The 22,617-nt window shown below is 39.9% G+C and overlaps 1 protein-coding gene across 1 annotated transcript in view; it reads right to left on the bottom strand.

Moving 5' to 3' along the window:
- C7 (complement C7) overlaps positions 1 to 22,617 on the bottom strand; it is a 57,356-nt gene that overhangs the window by 20,612 nt on the left and 14,127 nt on the right. The window contains exons 5-12 of the mRNA XM_057789991.1: positions 20,939 to 21,086; positions 19,889 to 20,027; positions 12,788 to 12,958; positions 11,378 to 11,621; positions 8,420 to 8,533; positions 5,501 to 5,667; positions 2,606 to 2,834; positions 1,514 to 1,685 (exon numbers count right to left, since the gene is read on the bottom strand). Of these exons, the coding sequence (XP_057645974.1) occupies positions 1,514 to 1,685; positions 2,606 to 2,834; positions 5,501 to 5,667; positions 8,420 to 8,533; positions 11,378 to 11,621; positions 12,788 to 12,958; positions 19,889 to 20,027; positions 20,939 to 21,086 (1,384 nt within the window). The remainder of the gene's footprint in view (positions 1 to 1,513; positions 1,686 to 2,605; positions 2,835 to 5,500; positions 5,668 to 8,419; positions 8,534 to 11,377; positions 11,622 to 12,787; positions 12,959 to 19,888; positions 20,028 to 20,938; positions 21,087 to 22,617) is intronic.

Raw genomic sequence — 22,617 nt, 5'->3', positions numbered from 1 at the left:
GCCTCCAAGTCAGAGGGCTTATAACAGCCTGGAACTCTAGCTCCAGGGGAATCTTTAACCTCTAACCTTCTTGGGTATGGGCACCTACATATACATATACAAAATTAAAAGTAAGAAAATAATTTTAAAAGAGAAAAAAAAAACGCCTTCTGGTCAAAATAATAAAGTCTCTAGGGAGACCAAAAATTTTAGTGAAGCCAGATCAATCACTTGGCCCCTAAGTGGGCAGGCTCACCTTAAGCTATGCTATATTTAGACAGAATAATATTTCTGTTAGGCAGAATAATTATCCCTTTATTGAGATACTATACTTTGCCTTCGCTGAGCACTCCCTAGCATGGTCTCTTATAGAGCACCACCATGTTGCTTCACACATTAACTACTCAGGGAAATATAGCTTTTCCTTGTCTGTCTGTCTGTCTCTGCTCAACTTTGGATTTCCCTGCGTGTGACACTTTTTTCTTTGTTCCCTAAAGCTCCCCTCCCCATCACATGACTGCTAGTGTGTCACATGTCTGACCTCCATGTTAGTTTAAATAGCATGGCTTTCTTCCTTCTTTCCTCCCCTTCCTTCTTTTCTCCCTCCCTCCCTTTCTTCCTTCCTTCCCTTCCCCCCTTCCTTCCTTCCCTCTTTACTCTTCCATTTTTCTCCTCTGGGAAGTTGATGAGATTTATAGCTCACTCGCCATAAGAGTGTTTCTTTTAAACTCTAATAAAATTGCCTCCATGCTTAGAAAAATAAAATAACTCTGCAACAGAAAACAAAAACAAAGAAAACAAAAATCGTGGTCCTAGTGACGCAAACCATAATCCCAACGCTTGGAAAGATCAGGAGTTCAAGACCATCCTTATTCACCTGGCGAGTTTGAGGACAGCCCGGGCTACATGAAACCCGGGCTCAATTAAGTGAATAAGTAAATGCTTTAAAATAAGTCTGGCATAGAGGTTCACTTCAATCAAGAAAGCTGAGAGAGCTTCTGCTTGATCCTCACCAATGTAAAGTTAGAGTCAGATCATCACTAGACCAGTCAGGCAAAATATCATCCATCTAAAGTGTCTGACTTTATGCTTGTGCCAGAGATCAAGAAAGTAGGAGACAGTGCTGTACCTGACCATCTACATGTTTATTGGCGTTTTCCACAAGCCTGTGTCAGTCACTTTTACGTGGTGGATTTCATTTAGCTCTTATATCATATTATCGGTTTACCTACAACTATTATTCTGACTTTAAGGGTCGGTCAAGTGACTTGCTCAGGGCTACACAGCAAGGAGGAGGCAAAGCCACCAGCCCACTCCCAATTACTAGCCTTGTATATCCCTGGTGTCTGGAACACCTGAAGTTCACAGTCAGTGATACTGACCATGACCAGCCTTCAGTGCTAAGGGACAAAGCAAACAGTGGTAAAAATCACCACTCCCCTGCTGGTCATCTAAGGGCAGCTATCATCAACCTTGTGCTCACTGCATAGGATATATTCTCGACGTAACAGCCAAGAAGTTTGGTCTCCATTACCGCAAGTGCTCCAAGTCCTGGTCTTCACATTGCCGGCTTTCAGTTGTTTCTCCAATACAGGCCTTTCCACCAGCACTGGGACGGGGATTATTGCATTCTCGACTCCTTGATTTCTTCCCTTGAATGCAGGGGCCCCAAGAGGACCAACAACTCCAACCTCCATCAACCCCTCCTAGAAAGTAAGAAAGAGGCTCTTGACTTCTGGAGAGCAAGACTTCAGAGCTTAATGCTGGTCTTGCTGCTTATGTGTTTACTGGGGAACAGGGATAATGAATGACCTTGTGAGAGATTTAAAACAGGCACATTGTAAGCTTGGAAGTGGCTGGGTGGGAATCCAGCGATGGTATTTTATTAGTTCATGGACTTGGACAAGTCGTTCAGACTTCTTGTTCCTTTGTTATTCTCCAAGTACTTCCAAGTGTTCTCTAGAATGTTTTACAACAGCCAGAAAGGCTCTCCCCTCTGACGTGAAGTATCCATATCCAGCCTGCTATAGCGAACATCTTGCAATACCTTAAGTGTGTTAAATATTTTGAGAGTGTCAAAGTACATTCACGTACATTGTATCATTTCTTTGCTTCTCCAGACAATGACCAAAGTGAAGGGGGGAAGACATTACCATTTACACTTTAAATTCCAATTCCTACTAGCAAAGGATGCTTCCATTTGAATAGATATTTGAAAACCCACCTGTCTATTGAAAAACATTGACTAATGGTACACAATACAAAATTGTAGGCATGGTCCAAAGAGCTTGCTGTCAGAAAGGCTAGGCAGGCGACACAAGAGCTGTTGTAAAGCAAAGCCTTGTGAGACAATTATGAGAAGCTGGGTGATATTTTAAACATAATTCTATTCTACAGAGAATTCAAGAATGAGGAGTCAAACCAGAATGGTGTTTTGAATTCACACGAGTAAGAAGAGAGAGCAAAGGACTTAACCTTAAAAGCTATACTGTGGAGATGGAAAACCAACGGAATCTGAGTACAAACGCAACTTCACATCTGCAAACACCAAGCAGTGCATGTCAAGGGCCAAGGCGTTTCCTTTGCGGTGTATCCCTCTTGATGAGTGAAGACCCATCCCACTGACCTGCTTGATTTCCGACAAGGACGCCTTGCTCACATGCTATTCCAAATGTGTATGGTTTGCAGTGACACTGACACTGTGTCCCCACGACAATAGCGAGGCCACCATTCCGACAAGGCTGGCAATGGCAAGGGTCAAATTCATCCAGGTACTCCTCAAGAGCCCGCTTCAGGTACAGTCTTTTGACAGCGGCACAGGGCACCTCCTTGACCAGCTCATACAATGGCGTCAGCTACAAAGAGAAGACCTCAATCATTGCTCAGACTTCAGTGAGACTGTGTTTCTTATGATATGTATACACAGTCCCACTGGAACAAAAGGAAAAGTCACTCTTGCTTTCGCTATAGCTGCTTCAGTAGTTCATATGGCTGAAGATTTCCAATATAGTCCCCAAAGCAAGAAAGAACCAAATCCTACATAGGCTGCTTCTTCCTGTTTATATGCACCTCTGATAAAGCATTAAAATGCTCTCTCATTCTCTCCATCTCTCTCTCCCTCTCTCTCTCTCACTGTGTGTGGTGTGTGAGTGTGGTGTGTGTCTGTGTGTCTGTGAAAGAATGGTATATGTATGCAGGTGCCTGCAGAAGCAAGAAGAGAATGTCACTAATTACAGGCAGACAGGCAGTTGTGAGCCTTCCAACATGAGTGACAGGAACCAAAGTGGGGTCCCCCAGAAGAGCAGCAAGTGCTCCTAACTGATGAGCCATCACTCCAACTCACTGTGACAGAGTTTGGTTTAGAAACAAGGCTGAACATGGAATTAACAATAACAGTTAATAATAAAATGAAACTTGTGAATTGCCTATTTCCCGATTTTCCGTGAAATGTCTTCAGACTGTGAAAGCAAGGGAACTGAAAGGACTGAGGAGTGTGTGCTCTGTACAACTGCTTCTTGTTGAACGTTTTTAAAAATAAATAAATAAATAAATAAATAAATAAATAAATAAAAGGGGGGGGACTCGCTCTCCTTGCAACAAAATCTCCACAAACCTAGGAAAATTTAGAACAGATAGTGGAAAAATATTGCTTACATCTTGAACATGCATTAAACTAAAAAACAAAAAGCCAAAGAACATTCATTGTCTAGTTAATTAAAGATTGTTTTAAAGACAATGCTTTATCGCCTCCATAGAGCACAGAAGAATACAGAAGAAAAGAAATTGGGTTTGAATTACAGCAAGTAAGCAATTTCAATTACACATAGGATTAAATTTCCTGACTTACAGATGTAATATCTCTTTCCTGGAGATCAAGGCCCTCTGCTGAAGAAATGTAAAGCAGGGAGACTTTATTACTTTGTGTTTGGTTTTTTTTTTTTCTCAGAAGAAAAGCAACTTTGAAGTCAAAGGTGCGGTGGCTAACCTTTAACAGCAAGGCTTCTGCGAAAACATGCTTTCCCAGGAACAAGAAGGCGCCGCTAAAATTCCCTACACCCTGTTGTGATGGCTACATTCAGATGCCACAATGATGTCACCAAGGGCTCGAGTGGAAGGAGGAGTGACCGCCAAACTCTTCTGAGCAATGGCCTTCAATGATCATAAAGCTGGATGGTGTCTGTTCATTCCTCTTACTTTCCTGCCCAACAGGAAGTTGGCTCACCTGCGACATTTTATGTGCCTTGTAGAAAAGAATGTAGTTGAAGCTGTGAAAAAATGCCTTCTTTCCTCTCAAGACTTTCATTGCTAAAGAAAGAATGGAACGGTGAAAATGGCCCCATTCCAAATACTGAAAATGTCCTCATTTAAGGTAAACAGGTAGAGTATGTTAGGGATGCCTGATGGGCTGGTGTAGGTTTATTTTTATTATTATTATTATTATTATATAAAGTATGTATGGTCTCTTAATTGCTTCAAATTGCTTAGATTGCTTAGACATCATCTGGGATACTGACTACCATAAAGAAAATAGATCATACAATCAGTTTCACCAAAATGTTTCCTTAGGAAATGTGGATTTGCTCTATTGAGGTTGACACGATAGAGAACAACATAAGCATTTTGCAAATTTTGTGTTTTCTTTTGTGTAGTTGTATCAACAGATGCTCAGAGTGAGTGGGCACAGAACCTCACTGCTCAGGAACACATGTGGCATGCATGCACACACAGCTCAGGCATCCATGCCTTTTCACCTACAGTATTATAAACAATGTACACCCATCCATCTGGGGAACTGTCTACCAGATTTCTGATTGTTCTACTTCATGATCTAGAATACTGCAAACTTCTAGTGCCCAGGAAGCTTCAGTGTTTTCTAGACAAACTGCCTTATTTATGGCAGCATCAGTGCATTAATTAATAATTTAACATGCATGAAACCTTGCATTTATTGTTATCAATGCCCCCCCTTTTTTTGAGACAGGGTTTCTCTGTAGCTCTGGAGCAATAGAATCCGTTACTAAGGCACATACATCATGTACATACACTGATAATAAATCAAAGAAAGTAATTTTTTTTTGAGACAGGGTTTTTCTCTGTATTGCTTTAGAGCCAGTCTTGGAACTTAGCTCTTGTACACCAGGCTGGCCTCGAACTCACAGAGACCCCCCTGCCTCTGCCTCCTGAGTGCTGGGATTAAAGGCGTGCGCCACCACCACCCGGCAAGAAAGTAATTTTTAAAAGAAAACATAATCATATTTAAGGCAAAAATTAAAACACGAATTCCCTCACTAATTTGCCCTGGGGTTGACAGGACATTTGAGCTTTACTGCTGATCTGTGAACAAACCACATCCCCTGCTTCTTATTATCATGTGTGCATTCATTTTCTATATAAAGCCTAATTGAGATGCACAAATGCTAATTGCAGCCAATTCTGTTTAATCACCTTGATGTAATCTCATTTTCCCAACACAAATAAACACAACTGCTCCCCTCCCTGCTTCAAGCAGAGCATCACATACCTTTTGTTTTATGACGTCAGGAAGACTGGTTACAGATTCGGCCCAGGAAGAGTACCTCTCTTTGTTTCCAGCAGGATTATCCAGCTCCAGGTAGCTAAGGTCAGAAACAAAGCCAGAACGTCCACCTCTGACAAAGGGTTTTCCTTCAAGCTTCCTGCCCTGGCTTCCTACACAGGAGGAAACAAGTCAGCATAAGCAAATCAAGCAAAATCAACAAGGTAAAGTGTAAACTCCGTCAAGTGTTTTCAAAACAACTCCATCAAACGGTGTGGCATCTTGAGAAGAGCAAAAGACAACAAACCAGATGGACAGGCAGAACCCACGGAGGAGTTTCAGAAAAGCTCAACATTCCGGACAACACTGCAGTCATTATTATCCATCGAGACATCCTTAAGAAGAGACATAAAATACACAATACCAAGAGCAAACCCTAATGTCGATTGGTGTCATCTGAAAAGCCAATTAAGTCGATGAGATTCGTTGTTTTAATAATCGCTCCACTATAGTAGAAGATGAGGCTAGTGTGAGAAGTCTGGGGGCAGGAATTATACGGCACATCTTTATCTTTTCCTCTTGTTCTGCTGTGACTCTCAATGAACAGAAAAAATAAGATTGAAAAGTAGGCGACTGGGGCTATAATTTAGGTGGTACAGCACTTGCTAACCTTTGGGAAACCCTGAGCTCACACCTGCAGTACATAAAACTAGTTATAGGAGCGAGCCCAGGCCTATAATCTCAGCATTCATTCAGGAGGAAGATGGGATCGGGCGTTCAAAGTCACCCTCTACTACAGAAAAAGTTGACTGTCTACCTGGGACCCTTGAGACTCTATCTAAATGACGATGGAGAAGAAAAAGAAGAAAACATCTGTGGACTGAGATAAAGGATATTATAAAATTAGTTTTAAATACCTTATTTCAATAAGAATATCATGCATGCTTTGTAAAACATCATTAGAAGAAGCATACGTATATTAAAGGATGAAGTATCATGAAGATGAAACTTACTTTCAAATAATTTCATAACTCACATAAGCTTTTTAAACACATGATCATTGATGTTGTTAAATAACCTGTCAATATTATAAACATTTATGTATATGTGTGGCAAAAGGTCAAATAAAGTTATTATGTATAGGTAATCGGTATAGAAACAACTATTATGTCCCCTACATTTTCTGTATTTGAAATTCTTTGTGATAAAATATTGGAGAAAAAAACAATAGCCCTACATATAGCATATTAACAATTTTTAAAAGCTGTTACTTAACAGGAAGACATTACCTAAAATATGAGAAGTGCTCTGAAAAGTTTGAATGCTAATTGAATTCCTATTTTCCATTTATGTGCCTCATAATTTCAGACATATTTTTATCTCCACTTATAATTGGCTCTTACAAAGGTCACAACCAGACATTTCTAATCTTACAGATCACATTTTGAATGATTTCCATTTCCTTTCTTGTAACTGTCCAAATTTTGCAATTTTTTTTCAAATGAACACACTGTACTTTTATAATGAGAAATTATGAAAACCTGGTATTTTTAATGAATTATCTGAGTGTCTCCTCATTTTCATTGTTAATTCTGGGTTTGATATGCAAATAGTAGCCTTTTTAATGTAATATCTCACAAGTCCAAGCCATGAGTTAATGAGTCACCACCAGTTGGGGTGTCTGGAGATTTCTGAGCTCAAGCAAGACCTATAAGAATATCCGGGGAGGTTGAGAGATGCCTCGTGGTTAAGAGCACTGACTGCTCTTCCAGAGAACCCAGTATCAATTCCCAGCACCCACATGGCAGCTGACAACTGTCCATGATGCCAAGATTTTACACCCTCACACACATCCATGCAGGCCGAACGCAAATGCAAAACATTAAAATAAATAATCATTATTTTAAAAAGAGAGAGTGAGAAAATATCTGAGGAAAAATACCTCGGAATCTACATTTTCTCTCTTTCCCCAAGTGGCACTTGTGAGCATGAAAGATTGGGAATCGTTGCCTTACTGACAAACCAGATTAGGATGAGCAGCTTCTACAAAATTAGTGCAGTTTTTCTGCTTTTGTGTGCTCTGTCTCCAGACCCCATAAACCCTCTGCTCTGGCTAAATCACTCCCCCTCCCCAAGAAAGCATGGCAAGTGCAGCAACAAAAACCCAAATCCATGCATTTACATCTGCAGCAAGCTTTCTTCATGGATTAGCTTTGGGGCCCCAACCTGCAAATAATGATTCAGAGACTTATTAGTTATGAAAGCTTGGCCTTAGCTTACGCTTTTTCCTAACTACTTTTTATAACTTAAATTAACCCATATTTTAAAGTCTACATTCTAACATGTGGTTCATTATCTTATCTCCATAGAGCTCACCCTGCTTCCTCTGCCTCTGCCTCTCTTCTTCCCAGAATCCTCTCTGTCCCTGGAAGTCCTGCCTAACCTGTTCCTGCCTAGATATTGGCTATTCATTCATCTCTTTATTAAATCAAAATCAGAAGGTGCCTTAGGCAGAGAAACATCTATATAGCGTAAATAAATATTTCACAATATACATCTCATGTTCTTGTGAGGTAATATTGTCCACAAACTTTCTAGTCAATTCATTTTTAAATTATTTAATCAACAATACTAGGACTCTAAAGAGGCCCTAATTTTCCTGGTATCACACAGTGCCCAATATGGGGGTCCCCAAATTTCCTTGTGACAGAAGAATAATAAGAACCCAGAGATTCAAGTGTAGATTAGTAACATAGTGAGAACCTATCTCAAAAATAGTAAAATAATAAAAAATAAAAATAATCAAATAAATTTTTGAAGCAGAATGCCTGCTAATGATTAAAAAGCCTTGGAAATCAAAACTTAATTAATTATAAGACAATCCAGGCCAAGCTAGTAATGAAAATTGAACTCTTTATCATTTACCTGAAGCTGATTTGAAAGCGTCATCCAGCTCCTTGCATCTCTCATATGATGAACGCACAAAATAAAGCTTAACAGCCGAGGAAGAACATTTCTTCCTCTGGTCTGACGCAGCATCTGGGAAGAAAGGCAAAAACCAAGGTTTAGTTTATGTGTTCATTAAAGAAGTTCTTTGGGATATAGCCAGGGGTGAACGTGGGAATTAGAAGTGGTTTCCATGATGACAATTACGGTAGTCACCAATCTGATTATAGGGGAAGACGAGTTCAGGCACCCTGCCCACTACTGCTAGGACTCTTATCTGGGGTCATCCTTCTAGATTCCTGGGAATTTCCCTAGTTCCAGGTTTCTCCCTAGCCCCTCAATGGCTCCCTCAATCAAGATATCTCTTTCATTGCTCCCCCCTCTTCATCCCTTCCTCAACTCGGCCATTCCAAGCCCTCATGTTCCCATTACCCATCTTACCCTTCTATCCCCTCCCCAGTTTACCTTGGAAATCTTAACTATTTCTCTTTCCTGGGACCCGCCATGTGTGTCCCTCTTAGGGTCCTTTTTACCTAGCTGCTCTATGGGATGGGGGTAGGAGGGGACGAAAGAAGGGAAGGGAGGGAGAACTGGGGCTGTTATATAACATGAAAAAATAAATAAAATTATAATAGAAACTCTTTAGAAAATAACTGTAGTCACTCCGAGTTCCACCATCTTGTGGGATTAAAGGAATGTTCAATAAAATACTAAACTAATTCCATTTTAATGGATATTAATTGTGATTTTCCCAATTATGCATGATTATAGATGATGATGGAATAAACAACTTTCTGTATAATAAAAAGGAGTGGTTTCCAGCTGTCTGTGGCAATTTCCTGAAGAGTAACAAAATACATGCAGTTTCAAGTGCCCTCTAAGGGCAAAGTTCAGAAAAGAGGATGCTTGGATTTTGTTATTTTCCTCCTATTAGCGTTGGCTGAAGGGTGGGAGTGGGAAGAAACCCAAATAACTTTCACATAAAGGCATAGAGGAAGCAGAAACTGAAACTTCACAGAGCTGCATTTCATACTCACTCACGGTCAGTTTCTTAGAAATAAAACAAATAGATAAACACGGGCGTGTGAGGGCTTCCTACTCACTTGCTGGAGATTCTAAAAGGTGAATTTTGACCCTATATGAACTAATTCCTAAACTCCTAGCCCTACTCACTTGGTTTCTGTGGTTCCTAATGAAAGGAATTAGGAGCAAGATAGCCCTCCTTTGTGGCCAATGTGGTCAGGGGTACAAGACGAAAGAAAACAGAATATCTACACGCCCTGGTGAAAAACGTAGTCAATGCCAAGAGAATCAAGACTGAACAAGAGACTCTACCTAATTGTTGAGCTGAGGGGCTAAACCCAGAAGGCTCTGACTCACCAATAATCTGTTCAACTCTTGATGGACATCTAGGCTGATCTCATAGTTTCGTTCTTATGAGTATAACTGATGTTGTGATGTCATTAGTGCAATGACATACTGCTTAGATATCCAGGAGTGGTATGGCTGGATCATATGTAGGCCTATTTTCAATTTTTCAATGCTGACTCCACAGAAGTTGGACAAATTGATAGCCCCGTCATCACTATACAAGGTTCTTTTTCTCTGTAACCTCAATAGCCCTTATTGTTTTCTTAAAGATTGCTTGATGGAGTAGGGTGGAATCTCAATGTAGTTGCAACCTACATGTAAATGCCACAAAATTTTGGATTTAGCAGTGAAACTAAGTTTATACCAAGCCATTTGCAAGATTAATCTTTCAAAGAAATAATGCTAAAAAAGACAAAACTAAACAATATTTGTGAATTCATTTTCAACTTATGAAACAAGAGAAGTTGAAATTCTATTTGAATTTAACTTGTAGGAAATTGAAAAGGTTCATGGAAGCAAAGAAAAGATTATAATTACCCCATAAGGAAAAACTACAAGCTCTTCTTAAATCCCATGGAAGAATTTTTATTCATCTTCAAGTTCAGAACAGAATTTTTACTGAAGTGGAAGACCTTGAAGAGATGAGTTGCAATGAAGGAATTGTAGGCAATTGCCCAAGGTGAAAGAAAAGGTTTGACATGAAACATTACTTAGGCAGACAGAAAATTCTCTGGAGAGATGGGACAGGGAAAGTGCCCCTCATCTGAGCAGATGGTGAGGGCCATCATTTCAAGGTGGAATCCCCAAAGCAAGAATTCCAGAGGCATGTTCATTTTCTAACAAAAATCCATCACCTGTAGCAGCACAAAGGGGAAACTAGGTTGGTTATGATACCAGTTTATTCTGACTTCAAACCCTTTCCCTGCCGTTTACGGACCCCAGAGAGTTTCATCATAAAACCAAGCAAGCCTCTGTTTTTCAGTGTGCGTGTAGTGGTGGTGGGGATCATGGTACCCACCTCAGGAAATGAAAGTGAGAATTCTGGGTATCAATGTGATTTAGTTCTCACTAGCTAAGCACAAACTAGAGTTACCTGGGGAGAAGGAACCTTGACTGAGGAATTGTCTCCATCATAACTGATCTGTCTTTGGGGCATTTTTTATGAATAATTGATACAGGAGGGGCCAGTCCACTGTGGGAGATGCCACCCCAGCAGCTAGTCATAAGATCTATAAGCAAACAGACTGAACAAGTGTGGAAGCTAACTTAGACATCTGTTTAAAATAGAAGTACTATTTAATCCGAGAAATGGGAAAGACAATCAAGTATTATGAAAATCTAACACTCTCTAGAGACAGCTGATAATGGTAACAGTTTAACTTGATATTATTCAAAAGAGTAGGCAGACATTTCTTAAATCATGTGAGAATTTAAGTAGAGTATAATAGATTCCTGCAATTTTGGACTCCTCTGTAGTTTATCGAATTCTGCAGCTTCAAAGTGTAAGTATATCCTCTCCCATTTAGGCTCTTCAGATGCTTTCAGATAACAGTTTTAATACCATACCATTGTGTTTGACATTTCCTGAATCCAGATAAAAGAGAACTCTGTATTCTCCTCCTAGGGACCCGGACTGCAAATAATGTGTCCCGTATTGGTCAATTAGTCGTCGGTAGGCACTGTAGTCATACAGAGTGGGAAGATGGGAGAGCTCCTTCCAGAATGGCTCAGCAAGTTGTAAAAATTCAGGATTATTATTAATGAACTGGGCCACTTCAACACTGTTCTTAACAACCAACAATTGATAGCTCTGGGGGGGGGGAGAAAGAGCAAAAGGAGTTTTAGGTAGAAGCTAAAATCATACAATAAATATTTGCCTACCCATCATCTTGATCAGATGTCCATTCCTGTCACCTAGTCTGATTTTTCTTAAGATAGAATGAGGTTTCTGCTGAGCTCACCTTCATGAAGAAACCTGAAGTTTTCTGGAGCCCAAATAAGGATAGCATTACTCCTGCTAAACTAGTTTTGTAGAAAGTGTTCAGCGTAATATATTTTAAAGTCACAGTTTGACCATAACTTATAGGTAAGGAGAATATATTACTTATCTCTCTTACTGGGATATTTACAGGTTAAGCCATTTATTTAAGGAGCTCTTTTGAACATTTTCTAGTAACCTTTCAATAATATTTAAAGTGGACCTTGCACTAAGTCTCTACAGTGTGAACAGTGTAATCCAGAGATGATAAACATCTTAACTCATTCATATTTCACAGCTGGCTTCTTAGTTATAAAACAAATAAAATCTGTTTTCCTTATGCTGCCCTTTCATAATTAAACAAACCGCTAACTTTGCAAATCAATCAGACATGATGGTTCATGCCTGTTAACCCGGAACTCTAGAGGCAGGAATATCTGGAGTTTAAGGCCAGAATGAACTGCATGAGATCCGCCCACAAAAAAGAAAAAGAAAGGAAGGAAGGGAGGGAGGGAGGGAGGGAGGGAGGGAGGGAGGGAGGGAGGGAGGGAGGGAAGGGGAAAGGTGGCAAGAGAGAAGGGAGGGAAAAGAAGAGGGAGAGCAGAGAAGACAGGAGGCAGGGAGGCAGGGAATAATGAAACTAGTCAGGCACCATAATGCACACCTATAATCCCAACACTTGAAAGGTGGAGAAAGCAAGATGATCAGCAGTAGTGCAAAGTTGGCCTCAGCTGCATAGCAAATTCAAGGCCAGACTGGGAATACACAAGACTCTGTCTTTAATAACAATAATAAATATTTAATGAGAAAAAGATAAATATATTATCAAATAACAAAACAATGTACCTCTAAAGAATGCATTGTCTGTTAAAGGAGTTATTTTGCCTTAATATAAAACAGAAAATTAGTATGTTTGCTAAATACACCTTTGTTAATGCCAATAACACTCAGTACTTGGTAAAAACAGAAAAAAAAAATGGTTAATGTTTCCTACTAACCTTTTTCATGTAGTTGTTGTTGTCCCCTGAATTATGATTCCGGTCATCAGATGAGAAAGAGAAAATTAGGAATTTGCCTGAAGAGGATGATTCAGATTCTCTGGATTCATGTTTTACATAAGCCCAGCTACTGTTGTAAAACTCATAGTCAAAATCATTATTTATTTTGACCTGTAAGAAAAAGAAAACCTTTTACTATAACCAAATAAGGACTTGGCATATATCCAAGATGCTTTTGTTGTACCATTTAAGATGCATGCTTTTGGGTCTGGAGAGATGACTCAGTAGTTAAAAGCACTGACTGCTTTTCCAGAGGACCCAGGTCCAATTCCCAGCACCCTACCATCTATAAATCCAAAATCTAACACCCTCACACAGACATACATGTAAGCAAAACACAAATGCATAAAAAATAAAAATAAATAAATTGAAAAAGGAATGCATCCTTTCTTCACACTGTGTCCCATGAACACAAATCTCTGCACTTACACAAAGCAACTAAAACTCGCAACAAAGTCAGGCCTGTGTACAGAAAGTGTTTGTTCTAAGACAGCGCTGCTGCGCAGGAGCTGTAGTATCAATGACAGTAACGCCATGTGATTCACAAGACACATTTGTGTACACATATATTCCGTTTTCTTTACTCAGCATTCATCCCGGAAGTGAACGAACCCAGACAGCTATACCAAGGGAGAACTGGAAGCATTCGGCTCTTGATTTCCATGTTGAGAACAGAGAAACAAATGGATGACATAAAACAATGAGATCATTAGGACTTTGTGACAAGATGCCAGTTTAAACTTCCTGATTTTATTGAATTAATGCTAAAATTCAATTTTCTTTTTCCAATAATAAATGATAGCAAAAAAAAAAAAAGGATGATCCCACAAGAATTTTAAAACAGACCACAGGTCAGTCACATGTGGTAGAGAAGTGTCCTTCTTGGAGAGACAAATGACTCATTTGTCATTGACGTCACCTTGCATCAGAGGAAAATAAGCACAAGAACTGGCAAGTCCCATAAATAGAACAAGAATCTTGTGGAAAGCACGATAGTAACCACTTTAGGCTGCCTCCTGTGTAAAGGGTACCCAACACTGAATACATACAATCATACTCTAAAGCTATAGGCTCCAGAGCTACAGAATGGCATACTTTTTTCACTATTTTGCAAGACAATTCCTTGTGTAAAAGTCTCTTAGTATCTTAATCTTATAGGCAACAAATCTGCTTAAAATGTGAGTTTGCATAGTATAAAACAGACTTGCTAAAAGGTTTCTTTCCTCAGTTTCTATTTTATGCAGCAGTCAAATTGGAACTCACCTTTCACAAGCATTTCTATTTCACATACATCTGCTTTCATGATAAAAACATAAATAAATATTACTAAAACTCAAGGAACATATGGACTGTGTACACCATACACAGTATTCTTCAATAAAATACTGGAATTATGTCATTTGCAGAAAAATAAATGGAAGTAAAGACCATCATTAGTGAACTAAGCCAAACTCAGAAAGTCAACTGCTATGTGCTTTCTCCCATATGTGGAATCTACAATTAAAGATGAGAGAGAGAGAGAGAGAGAGAGAGAGAATAGATAGTAGATAGATAGATAGATAGATAGATAGATAGATAGATAGATAGATAGACAGACAGACAGATAGTTGATATATAGACAGACAGACAAGCAGAAGGCTATTTGGTAGAAGAAAGGACATCAGTAGGAGAAGAAAAAGGAACACAAAGTAATGTAAATGAATATGAGCAAGCAGGGTGACAGGCACATATAAAAATATCATGATACAAGCATTGTCAAACAGTGTTGTAATTAATATAGTTTCTGTATGATCATTTGGGTCAGAGTGACCAAGAAACAAAACCGCAGTCTGCAGCTACAAATGACACCTGAACGTTTGCCTGGGCTCTCTTTGCTAGAGGGGAGCAGAGGCACAGCTTCTTTAAGAGAGGCTTCCTGACTCAGCATTAGTGGCAAAAACTCTCAGCTCTTTTAAGTGTTGCCACCAAACACTTAAATGGTGTTTATGAGGAACCATTGGCATGCTTCTTGGTGGTAGCAAGGACCTAGAAACAGAGTTGTGGGGAAAAAACCTGGCTTCTGCCAGTGTTTCTGCCATGAAGCTAGACTCTGAGAAAGCCAAGGAGTAGGGAGGAAACAACTGCCAAAGCCACGTCTTTAATTCTAGCCATATCACTTAGCAAATTAAAGATTCATGTGGTCAAAAAAAGAGAGATATACAGTAAAGATAGATTCAGATTTAAAAAAACTTCTAAATGGTTTACAGTGTGTTTAAAAATATATGTAGACTTGAAAGAGAAAAGAAAAAAGGTAAGGAAAGTCCTTTTAAAAAAAGAAAGAGTGTAGTTGGGTGTGGTGGCACCCAACTTTAATCCCAGCATTTGGGGAGGCAGAGGCAGGAGGATCTCTGTGAGTTCAAGGGCAGCCTGGTCTACAAAGTGAATTCCAGGATAGACAAAGATGCCCTGACTCAAAACCCCAAAAATTACAAACAAAAATAAAATAGAGTAAAAAATATTAAAGCCATATAAAGATGGAAAATACACAAAGACTTTGGATACTGTATGTTATTGTGTATACTGTTGTCTTTGAATTGTTTGACTGCTGAGGAAGGAAAAACAGTTGCTAAAAGACATTTGATTATAAATATTGCTGGATTAATCATATATATATATATTCCTTTGACTTCAAAATTTAAGTTAAAAAATATTTTACTTTGAAGAAGAGGTTTTGCTTTTGTTTGCACAGAAAATGTGAGGCTGTGGATTCATTCTGGTTAAGAAAAATAAGGTTTGATCAAGAAAGATCCCCTGAAAAATCTCCAATGGGAACAGATGACCCAGATGATGCAAAGTTTCAGAGGACCTCTGATGCAGTTTCCTCTAAGTTCTGTATCTAGGACAGCCTCAAGACTGCTGACTGAGATTATCCAGTCTCACATAATATTCAGTTAGGACTTGGCCATAACCCTAAATTTTCTTTATGTCCCCATAAGATCATCAATCAGCAGGAAGTAGCCTGAAAATTATACCTACATTCCCCCCCAAAAAAATGGATTATGGATGTTTGTCTTCATTTAGAGTGTTGGTTATAAGTTGTTATGGACAATGATCAGGAATAAAACTAAACAAAAGAGATTAGATTCAGAGTTCTTGTTTTAAAAAGGCAAAAGGGAGAGATGCTGTAGGATCATGCTCTTGTAGCCTGTAAAGATTTGTCACTTGTATTGGTTTAATAAAATGCTGATTGACCAGTAGCCAGACAGAAAGTTTAGGCAGGGAAACCAGACTAGGAGAATTCTGGGAAAGAAAACACTCAGTCTGTGGTCACAAGCCAGACACGAAAAAGCAAAATAAAAATGCTGCACTGAGAAAAGGCGCCAAGCCGTGTAACTAACCATAGATAAGAATTATGGGTTAATTTAAGATGTAAGAGCTAGCTAGAAATATGCCTGAGCCATTGGCCAAACAGTGTTGTAATTAATATAGTTTCTGTGTGATTATTTGGCTCAGGGTGGCTGGGAAATGTATGCACAGTCTCCAGCTACAAAGGTAAATGAAGTCATTTTAGCTGTCATCCTCATATCAATAAAGGAAGTAGAGGCACCAGTAATTTAATATTGAAGTGAGCTTTTTCATTATTCCTTTGTATGTATGCAAGGTCTCTCTTCAAACAACATGATGAAATATGAAACACATTCATAACCAAAATCAGAAGACTCAATGACCTGTGTCCAGTGTGGTCTGTAATTCACTCTCATCTACAACAGGCCCCATGCTGAGAATGAAGGGAGCCGAGTGTCACCTTTCCAAGCAACTCTGGGGCCCTAACGTGTGCTTGGTAGCCTTTTGTGTGTGAAAAGTATGAATAAGTAGGGAATGTGTAGGTGGCTTGGTCAAGAGGAAGCCAGACTTTCCCTAAAGCCTGCCTTGCTAATAACCAACATCCAGATTATAAGCGATCATACATGTTTTATGCTTATTAATATTGATGTCCCAAATAATTCCAAAGCTACCCTCTATGGGGTGGAGAGTAGACCACACAGTGAGCACTGGGTCTGTTTATTTGAACTCTGGGGAGCTCTCGCCGCCCTCATCTCCACAGCTGTATTTAGCACTCAGACGACTGGCTCACTGCCTGTCCTCCCTTCCACCTCACTTCACTCAGGCTGGATTTGCAAATCAGTACTGTTCCACATTCAGTAGCAGGCTATAATTTCCCTCTACTTCTGACAACACCTTCACTCAGTGATGGGAAAGACATTTCAGACGTCAGCCCCCAAACCAAGCCCTGCTGAGGAAAATGAGTGTCAGGAGCAGGCTGCTGTTAAATCATTTTCTTCAGAGGCCACAGGCTTCTAGTGTGTCTCTCTTCCAGCTAACTCGAAAATAATCTTCCTCATTATTTCCTCTTCTCTGTGATGTTCTAAATGTGTGTGACCCTTTTGAAAATACATATGCAATTTCGCTCCCTTCTAATTATGAAAGAATTAGTAACGTATCCTTCCAGGAATGGAAGCTGAACAATAATTATTAGTATCTACATGCTCATATCCCATGCTCTCCCTCCTAGCCAGAGGTTAAATTATAATACATGTCACTTATTATATAGAATTCAGAATTGAAATGCAAAAATGAGGAAACAAAATGTGACATAAAATAAAGGGCTTCAGAATTTGAACCTCTCAAGCTAGGTCACACTGTTTTAATGTGGAAAAAGTCAAAGTCCTCCAAGCCTCAATTTACACGTGACAAACTAGCAAATATTACCTTCCAAAATAGTGCAAGGATTAAATCTATACCTGTTGCTTAAAACAGAACAAATGCAGAGTAGATATTTAAAATTTGGTGACTATACTTGTTTCTAAGTTAGTTTGATGTCACACTTACATGACTCAATAAGTTTTTTTAGCGTATTGTAACTGCACAAAAGTTAGAGGTTTTATGATGGCATTTCCATACACAAATATCATGCCCTTACGTCATATTCATCCCTGCTATCACCTGTATTCCTCTTTTCCTTGCTGTACTCGCTGTAAGTAACTCCATCTACTGTAAATTGGAGGTTAATCCTTAGTAATCATAGTCAAAGCTGCTTCCCCAAAGGGCTCATCTGGGTGGGCAGAGGGTCCTCCTTCTAGCAGTCATTTTTGTTTAAAAAACTGAAAGCTAAATGTAAGGATAACTCAACTGGAAATATAGGCGATGCTGAGATGAAGGAAAGAAAAGGAGTAAAAAGGTAGCTGTTGGGAGATGAAATTGACAAAGAGGTCAAAACAGAATGAGACCAGAAACTCCACTTTGGGGCTGGAGAAATGGCTCAGCGGTTAAGAGCATCGCCTGTTCTTCCAAAGGTCCTGAGTTCAATTCCCAGCAACCACATGGTGGCTCACAACCATCTGTAATGAGGCTGGTGCCCTCTTCTGGCCTGCAGGCATACATACAGACAGAACATTGTATACATAGTAAATAAATAAATTTATTAAAAAAAAAAAACTCCACTTTGGTGAGGCTGTGAAGACAGTTTTGAGGGTCAGGATATGAACTGGATTGGGTGCAATGTGTTCAGGGTACTGGACTGGAAAACCCTCTTCCTCCACCCGAATCCCCAGGAAATTCTCCAAAACCCTAAGTATTTTGTGTGAGCATATTTGGTGTTGGTACCAAGAATCAGGATGAGTGCAACAGGGGCATCTGAAGAGCTGGAGCTTGGAGCAAGAGGGGACTCTGATCAAAAGCAGAGACGAGTAGTCAGGTAGGACCAACAAGGACAGCATGGAGCCATGCCCACTTATCCACACTGCTGTTATAATATAAACTGATGGAGTCAATTTGGAATCACAGTAAGACTTCATTGTGCAGATCCCACAAAACAGCGATCTGTGTGTGCTATGTGTACAACCCAAAGAATTTGTGTGAGACTAGTGCACAGGAACATTGAAAGCATTTTCTTAAGAAAAAAAAATGGGAACAGGGATGACAATTCCATCTTCATTAACATGAATAAATCTTAAAAACCTAATTCAGCAAGAAAAACATAACTCATAAAATAATTAATATTATTCTATTTCTGTAAATAACAAAATCAGGCAAAACTAAGTCACAAGCAGTTATTTAGAGACGCCTGGATACATGTAAATATGTATGTGACAAACATTCAGAGCCAAACAAGGGAAGCATTAGTACAAAGCCTAGGACAGTGGCTTCCTGCAGGTGAGAGAAATGTTATCAAGGATTAGTATGTAGGAACCTGTGAGTCACTGGATATATGCTACTCCAACATATGGATAATAGAAACACATAGGCATTTGTAAAATTGGTTTTCTTCCAATTGCAAGCATATGTTACCAGACGTCTTTGTAAATATAAGTTGCTTCACAATTTTAAAATAACTCATTTTAAATGAACTGCCACTATGACAGAGGAAGGAAATCGCCGTAACCAGTCCCAGCCAGAACCTTGGATGTCAACACTCATATAGAGCAGATGATAAAAGGTCCTGAGCTCAAATGAAACATGAACTTAAGAGACATATTAAAAGTAGTATTGACCTGTATGCTAGACTTCAAAACCATGAACTCCTTTTAAACATACATAAAATGCTTATGAAATTGACCACATGAATTCACAGCAGCTAGGGCTGGCTCTCCAAGGCCTGCTCAAGATCCAGCAGCCAGACTCCCAGGATGAATAATGGAGGGGCTAAGGAAGACTCACCCCTGGCTGGGGAGGTATTGGCAACTGATGATGGCTGCCAGGAGAGAGATGATGATTTTCCCCAGAGATGCGGAACCTGAGAGGCTGCCCATGCCCCATTGCCTAGCTCCACACCCGTGCACATACGGATAGTAGTAAATCGACTCAGTGGTTTGGTTTTTTGCTTTTCCTAACAAACAGTGCATGAAGTTAGGAGGTGAAAGTAAGGATGATAGGGGAGAAATGAGAAAGATGGACATATTAGGCCATAAACAAACTCCCAACTAGTACTAAAATTTTGATGCATATAAAAATGATCGCTACAAAGTCGCGGGTTACAGTGGATTAACTGGTGTAATTAAGTACCTGAAATGTATACGAGAGGATGTTTCCACTCAGTCTGTAGAAGTCTTTCCCATCCCCACTGAACACTTTCCGGCATTGACCACCGAAACTTTTGGTGTTGAGGACTCTCTTCCCAAACTGGCCAGTGAGTGCGTTGTAACTGTGAGGAGGAGAGAGACGAGAAGGGGGAGGGGTGGCAATTAAAATCCAGAACTAGTACCTGCTGGAGAAACAAATATGAGTAAAGTCTTCTAGAAGCCAACGATTAAAATCCTCTACACCTAACACCTGAGACGCTGAACAAATGGAGCAACACCCTAGCGTCTCCCCCTGGTAGCAGGAAAGCTAACACTAACAGCAGAGGAAACCCAACATTCTGTCAGCCTGAGGACATATAAGGGGACTTGGGTCTGTTGTATCTATGGCAACAGCTGCTTTAAAATTGATTCTATAGATAAAACCAATACAATTAAGGTTACTGCTGGAGCAGAGATTGCTTTCAACCGGGAGTTCCGTCCTGACTCTCTTGGCATGCTGAAGAGTGTTCCTTAAAGTCACTCTGCCCTCTTCTTCTGTTAATAAACTTGACACTATTGTAGGGAAATTCACGTTGATTCTTCTAAGATAGATAATTTTAGAAAATAGAGGCTAGAATTGACTTGGTCCTAAATTTTTAAAAGATGGTTTCCCTTTTACTTTCAGCTATGCTCCCTCTTCTCCTCCTCCTCTTCCTTTCTCTCACTCTGTCTCTCTTTCTTTGTTTCTCTCTCCTTCTCCTCCTCTTTTCCCCTCTTACACTGACCAACTCTCCAGATTTTCCTATAGTCGAGAGGTTTCCCTCGATGTGAGACTATCAGCTCTAAATCCCTGTGTATTTGGAACAAAAACTGGCTCTACATCTTACCCCATGTATCTATAGATATTCAACTATGAATTTTTAATTGGAGCAGGATGTGGCGAAGATGTCTGAGCTGTTGGGTAACTTATTATTAGACTCGTCAAGCCCTAAAACACAACAGAAGTAAAACCTACAACTCATTGGCATTCTCGGAAGGCCTCTCAGCACCTTACCCATTGCCAGTAAGTTCTATGTTGGGAGGAGGTTTATCAGTGTCACAGGAAGGCCTGCTTTCTGCATCCTCACATCTGTCTTCATCGGCACCATCTTCGTCACAGTCGGAATCCCCATTGCAAACCAAGGATTTGCTGATGCACTGACCTGGGCAGGAGAGAAACTCCCAGAACATACAAAGGAGGGAGGAGGGGAAACTGTGATCACTCCAGCACCACACTGATAGCCTAGTGTAGGTCTCTGACAGATCTTCAGATTGTCTGGAAAAGAACTAGTGATAGTTTTTCCTCCATTTTGAAACACACAGAACTGATTTTTACCTTTTCTGAGTACAAATTGAAAACAGACCTGAACTCAAAAGTCCAGAGTCAGAGCCATAAGCCTCAAGTCTACATTCTCCAAGATGCACACAATTCCGCTTACAGGTAAAACAGGTTGACTTTTTTGTTTTGTTTCTGTAGTTGTTAACCTAGATGCCAAACTAGTGATTTTCTTGGTGATTAAGATGCATGATATTTTTAGAGGAAAGAAACTAGATCAAGGGGCTGGAGAGATGGCTCAGCAGTTAAGAGCACAGACTGCTCTTCCAGAGGACCCGAGTTCAATTCCCAGTAACCACATGGCAGCTCACAACTGTCTGTGACTCCAGTTCCAGGAAACCCAATACCCATGGCAAAACATCAAGGCAAATAAAATATAAATAAATAAATAAAATGAAACTAGATCAAGAGGTTGAAACTCAGCATTTTTTCAGCATCTACTCTGTGGAAGACTTCCTGGTTCTGAGAAACAAATTTGTATGGTGTGGTCATTGCCAGACTTTTCATATGCTGTATAATCTGCTAGTAAAGGCAATGATGACAGGACTCGATATAAATCAGCAACATCACTGTTATGATAACTCAGAACACCAAGAGAGCACCAGTGAGTACCAGGTGATCTTGGCGGTGTCTTTCTCCCCAGCATCATCCCAGCCTTTTCCTTATCAGTCTTCCTATGGTCTCTGCACATTTGGACCATTTGTATGCAGGTCCAAGTTTTCTGTCATCTCAATGACCTAATACCTCATTCTCTCTGTCTAGAAGGATTTTCTCTACTCCTCTCTGATGCACCTTTCAAATATCGAATTAAATATTATCCCGTTTTGAAAACGAGCCTTGTCCCTCAGGCTATGAAGGCCATTCTTTCTCTATTTCTTCAAAGGCTGCTCCGTGCACAGGAGTCTTTACAGTGCAGCATGCAGCTCACTCTGTATCACTCAAGGCAACACAGCGAACATCTGTTGAGAGCCTGCCCATGCACCAGGCATTCCTCATGAGAAAATAACCAAATAGAGCTTATGTCTACCAAGCTTCAGAGAGATGGAAGGTCACCAATTTGGATTACGGACAGTGTAAGATCCACAGTGAGCACAGAGAAGTGATTTGCTGGCTAATTCTATCTCCTGGGGGATTAGTAAAAGCTTCCTGAAGCAGATATCACCTGATTTGAGTTCTCAAAATAAAATAGGAGCTTTACAAGTACTATTTAAGAGCAACTGCAGACCTCCATGTACTCAGTCCTAAAAGGAAAGTCTTGATCGAAGCCCTCTCCTTAGTGCTCAGGGATCTATGTGGAAGAGGAAGTGAAAAGACTGTAAGGGTTAGATGAGGAGTGTCGCAAGCAAATAGCGTTTTCT

The sequence above is a fragment of the Chionomys nivalis genome, chromosome 15 (assembly GCF_950005125.1).
Source record: "Chionomys nivalis chromosome 15, mChiNiv1.1, whole genome shotgun sequence".
Classification (NCBI taxonomy): domain Eukaryota; kingdom Metazoa; phylum Chordata; class Mammalia; order Rodentia; family Cricetidae; genus Chionomys; species Chionomys nivalis.
The sequence above is the reverse complement of the archived record's forward strand: the minus strand, read 5'-3'. Positions and strand labels throughout refer to the sequence as shown.